This window comes from Cebus imitator, unplaced genomic scaffold (assembly GCF_001604975.1).
Source record: "Cebus imitator isolate Cc_AM_T3 unplaced genomic scaffold, Cebus_imitator-1.0 Scaffold457, whole genome shotgun sequence".
NCBI lineage: Eukaryota > Metazoa > Chordata > Mammalia > Primates > Cebidae > Cebus > Cebus imitator.
In genome coordinates this window covers 202,630-207,289 of record NW_016107772.1, presented here as the reverse complement: position 1 = coordinate 207,289, position 4,660 = coordinate 202,630, and the positions used below count along the sequence as shown (strand labels likewise).

The 4,660-nt window shown below is 42.3% G+C and overlaps 1 protein-coding gene across 4 annotated transcripts in view; it reads right to left on the bottom strand.

Annotated features, from left to right (window-relative positions):
- Positions 1-2,798: 2,798 nt before the first annotated feature.
- Positions 2,799-4,660, bottom strand: part of LOC108291515 (CCHC-type zinc finger nucleic acid binding protein) — a 15,560-nt gene continuing 13,698 nt past the window's right edge. For all 4 annotated transcript variants that reach the window (XM_017511936.2, XM_017511938.2, XM_017511937.2 and 1 more), the window contains exon 5: positions 2,799-3,885. In XM_017511936.2, the coding sequence (XP_017367425.1) occupies positions 3,768-3,885 (118 nt within the window). In that variant the 3' untranslated portion in view covers positions 2,799-3,767. The remainder of the gene's footprint in view (positions 3,886-4,660) is intronic.

Sequence of the window (4,660 nt, the reverse complement as noted above, 5' to 3'; positions counted from 1 at the left end):
TGTCCAAAAAAAAAAAAAAAAAGCAGTAACTTTAAGCTTAACCTAGTAAGTTAGCCTCTAGACTAGGAAATAGATATACAGAGAGAAACAAGTTAAATGATACCGTAAGGAAACCACCAGTAAACAGGACATTTGGCCAGATGCGGTGGCTTATGCCTGTAATCCCAGCAATCCCAGCACTTTGGGAGGCCAAGGCAGGAGACTGACAGTTCAAGAACAACCTGACCAACATGGAGAAACCTCGTCTCTACTGAAAATACAAAAATTGGCCGGGCGTAGTGGCGCATGCCTGTAATCCCAGCTACTCAGGAGGCCGAGGCAGGAGAATCACTTGAACCCGGGAGGCAGAGGTTGCAGTGAGCTGAGATCGCACTCCAGCCTGGACAACACGAGTGAGACTCCATCCCCCACAACGAAAAAAAAAGGACATTCAAGAAAACTGTTATAGTCTCCCAACAGTTAAGTTAGGAGAGTAAGACAAACTAAAGAAACCAATTAACTTGGTCAGGTATGGTGGCTCATGTCTATAATCCTAGCACTTTGGGGGGCTTAGGCGGGTGGATCACTTGAGGTCAGGAGTTAGAGATCAACCTGTCTGACAGGATGAAACCCTGTCTCTACTAAAAATACAAAATTAGCTGGGCGTGGTGGCACGTGCCTGTAATCCCAGCTAGGAAGCTGAGGCAGAATTGCTTGAACCTGGGAGGTGGAGGTTGGGGGTCAGCCGAAACCACGCCATTGCACTCCAGCCGCAGCAACAAGAGTGAAACTCCGTCTCAAAAACAAAAACCAAAAAACAAAAAAACCAAAGATATTAGATGATACAAGGGAATAATGTTTAGACATAATAAGTATGACACTGGTATTGTGGTAATGAGAACACCTTGTAAAATGCATGATGAAGTGTCATGTCTATAATTTACTTTCAAACTATTAAGATGGAGAAAACACACAGGTGTTCATGGTACTGATTTTTTGTTGTTTTGAGATGGAGTTTCACTGTCCATCAGGATTGAGTGCAATGGCATGGATCTCGGTTCACTGCAACCTCTACCTCCTGGTTCAAGCAATTCTCCTGCCTCAGCCTCCCAAGTAGCTGAGACTACAGGCACACACACCACCACACCCAGCTAGTTTTTGTATTTTTAGTAGAGACTGGGTTTCACCATGTTAGCCAGGCTCATTAACTCCTGACCTCATGATCCATCACTTTGGCTTCCCAAAGTGTTGGGATTACAGGTGTGAGCCACTGCACCCATCCTGACTCTTTTTAATTAGCCTGATTTCACGTAAAATACATTTTCATGTTGCACTGCTTGCCAGTCATCAAGGTCAAAGCAAATAAATTTTATCCTACAAAGGAACTTTGTGGTCTCCTGTGAATAGGTCCTTAATTAATGCATTTCAAAACGTCTCAAAAGGCAACTAAAGTACTACAAATTCAGCACAAGGAATGGGAAGCAAGAGTTCTACATTTTAACCAACACTTTTGTATTTTTAGTAGACGAGATTTCGCCACGTTGGCCGGGATGGTCTCGACCTCCTGATCCGCCTGCCTCAGCCTCCCCCAAAGTGCTGGGATTACTGGCATGAGCCACCACACCCAGCCAGGAGAAAGAATTATTAACCACAACTAAGTTGACCGAAAATGCCGTAACAGCATACCACTTTTGCTATGTTTTAGGTTTTCCTACATGAGGCCCAGAATTTGGGGGAAATAACTCCATGTGCACACCAGCCCCCAAACCTCATTTAACAGTGATGCCTTTGAATAAGTCTTTCCTTATGCTGTTTCATACATGTGGTAGAAAATAAAATTGTCAAGATATTTATTGTGTTAACATGTGAGACATACAATTTGTTCAGTAAAAATAGCACATGATGAAAAAATATTATAAGCTTATATTCATAAAGAAATGAGTACGCTATTACCTCTTTTTCTTGCTTGCTCTGGACTATTAACAAGGTCGGAATGTGCACAGTACAGCTGAGACACCACTGAATCGCTATACCATGAACTGACAGAAGAATCCTGCATGAAAGATGAAAAGCTCATACCCAAAGAATCACATAGCAACATGGAGGGGGAAAAATGAACTAAGTGGAAAAAGTATATGACACTAACTGCATTTAACTTGGGAGTTGGGAAACAGAGGGCATGGGGTGGGAAGAATTGTTGAGGTTCAGGCTCTAACAAACTGTTCATCCTTATGCAAATGAAGGTTCTTTTAACTCATCTATAAAGTGAGTTAAACAGATGAGTGCTAAGGTCCATCTCCACTTTAAATGAGATCCTAGCAAAAACAAGGAATCCACTACTTCAGATTCTTATGAAACTCAGGAAAAGGTCGGGTACAGTGGCTCACTTGAGGTCAAGAGTTCAAGACCAGCCTGACCAAAATAGTAAATCCCATCTCTATTAAAAATACAAAAATCAGCTGGGTGTGGTGGCACACGCCTGTGATCCCAGCTACTTGGGGGGCTGAGAAAGGAGAATCACTTGAACCCGAGGGGAGGAAGCTGCAGTGAGCTGAGATCACACCCTTGCACTCGAGCCAGGGCAACAGAGCGAGACTCCATCTCAAAAAAAAAAATAAAAAAGAAACAAACACTAAAACAGCAATGGTATTAAAACTGTTCAGAATGAACACAGAACTAAAGGGCATTATTATAATGGATTACAAAGAGGATTTTCTATAGCTTTGCAAAAGCATCTAAATCCTATACATCCTTTTAACAGCAATTTTCATTATTGAAGACATGACTTCAGTACAAAAAGAAAAGTCCAAACTGTCAGCTTTCAGTCCTCCACATTCCCCTCTTTAATATGGCATTTTGCACTATATACATTAATGAAAATTGGAAACAAACAAAAGAACTTTAGTCAAACTCCCCTTCCTCCTCCAGCTTTATTGGAATAGTTTAAAATTACATTTCTATTTTCTAGGACTTCAGTTGCTTTCTCCATCTGACTTTTAAAAACTGATTACAGCAAATGAAACACAGTTGTCTAAGTGATATAGTATACAAAAATAACATCTTGATTTCTGTGAAAATGCATTTCTCTGCAATTCCTGAATAGCTCCAAATTATGCTAACTCTGAGCATTGATGTTTACTCTGGGTTTTAGATTTAGTCTTTGAAAAAATGTGTTCTAAACCTTTGCCATCACCATCTATGTGTCCAACATCAACACTGTGATGAAGTTGTTCCTGTTTAGGCTTTTATTCCGATTTCTCTCGCACAGCCATTAACACACGTTTGTCTTTTCATTTTGTTTACTCCCACTCAACTGTATGTTCTATGTAGGGCCTGATACAGATGTTACTTGATGTTATTTATTAGCTACTGAGGTCAGACAATCCAAGGCCATCATTATACTAAAATTAAAGTTATTCATGGAAGTTCATCGACACTTCCAAAATTGGTTTTACCTCCTACATGGGAACATGTTCAAGAAACCCAGGACGGGCTTACTGGTCTGACTCAACTCTTCCCATTCATCAATCCCTATTCACCAGTGGCATGGAAAGGGGGTTCTTTAACAAAGCATTATACGTAACACCTCTACCAAACTAAACATAAACTTTTTTTGTAGTTAAATGCAGAAAGTCGTTTTTTTCCACCCCTTTCCTCCTTTTACACGGCAAGTAAAGCTCACTGGCCTGGGAGTTGCCTCTATCTGCCAACCTTTGGCCAGTGAAGAGGATTCAGAGAAAATAATACAACCATCAATCAGAAAAAGGAGGGGCGACAAAGGAAAATAATTAGGCTGTAGCCTCAATTGTGCATTCCCGTGCAAGGTGCCCTGACTCGCCACAGCGGTAACAGTTGACTTCACTTGTCTTGCTGCAGTTGATGGCTACATGACCAGTTTCACCACACCTAAAAAGAAATTAAAATAGTTTTCACAATGGGCCTCAGAGCAAAACTGTCTACCAAAGCAACAGTCACGGTGCAGAACAAAAAGCCATTAATAAACCAAGTAGTACACTTTTATATTCAAGATAACAAATGTTTATACTGGCCATGCGCAGCGGCTCATGCCTGTAATCCCGTACTTTGGGAGGCAAAGTCAGGCAGATCATGAGATCAGGAGTTCAAGTCCAGCCTGGCCAACATAGTGAAACCCCATCTCTACTAAAAATACAAAAATTAGCCAGGCATGGTAGTGCGTGCCTATAGTCCCAGCTGCTTGGGAGGCTGAGGCGGGAGAATTGCTTGAACCCGGGAGATGGAGGTTGCAGTGAGCCAAAATCGTGACACAGCACTTCAGCTCGCCAACAGTGACACTTCCTCTCCCCCCCACCCCAAAAAAAGAATGTTTACATTAATAAACTGAGGGCAAGAAGTAGAAATAAAATAGAGCTACTCGGCTGGGCATGGTAGCTCATGCCTATAATCCCAGCACTTTGGGAGGCCGGGGTGGGCAGATCACGAAGTCAAGAGATCAAGACCATCCTGGCCAACATGGTGAAACCCCTTCTCTACTAATAATACACAACTTGGCTGGGCGTGGTGGCAAGCACCTGTAGCCCCAGCTACTTGGGAGGCTTGGGCAGGATACTCACTTGAACCCAGGAGGCAGAGGTTGCAGTGAAACGAGATCACACCACTGCACTCCAGCCTGGTGACAGAGTGAGACTCTGTCACCAAAAAA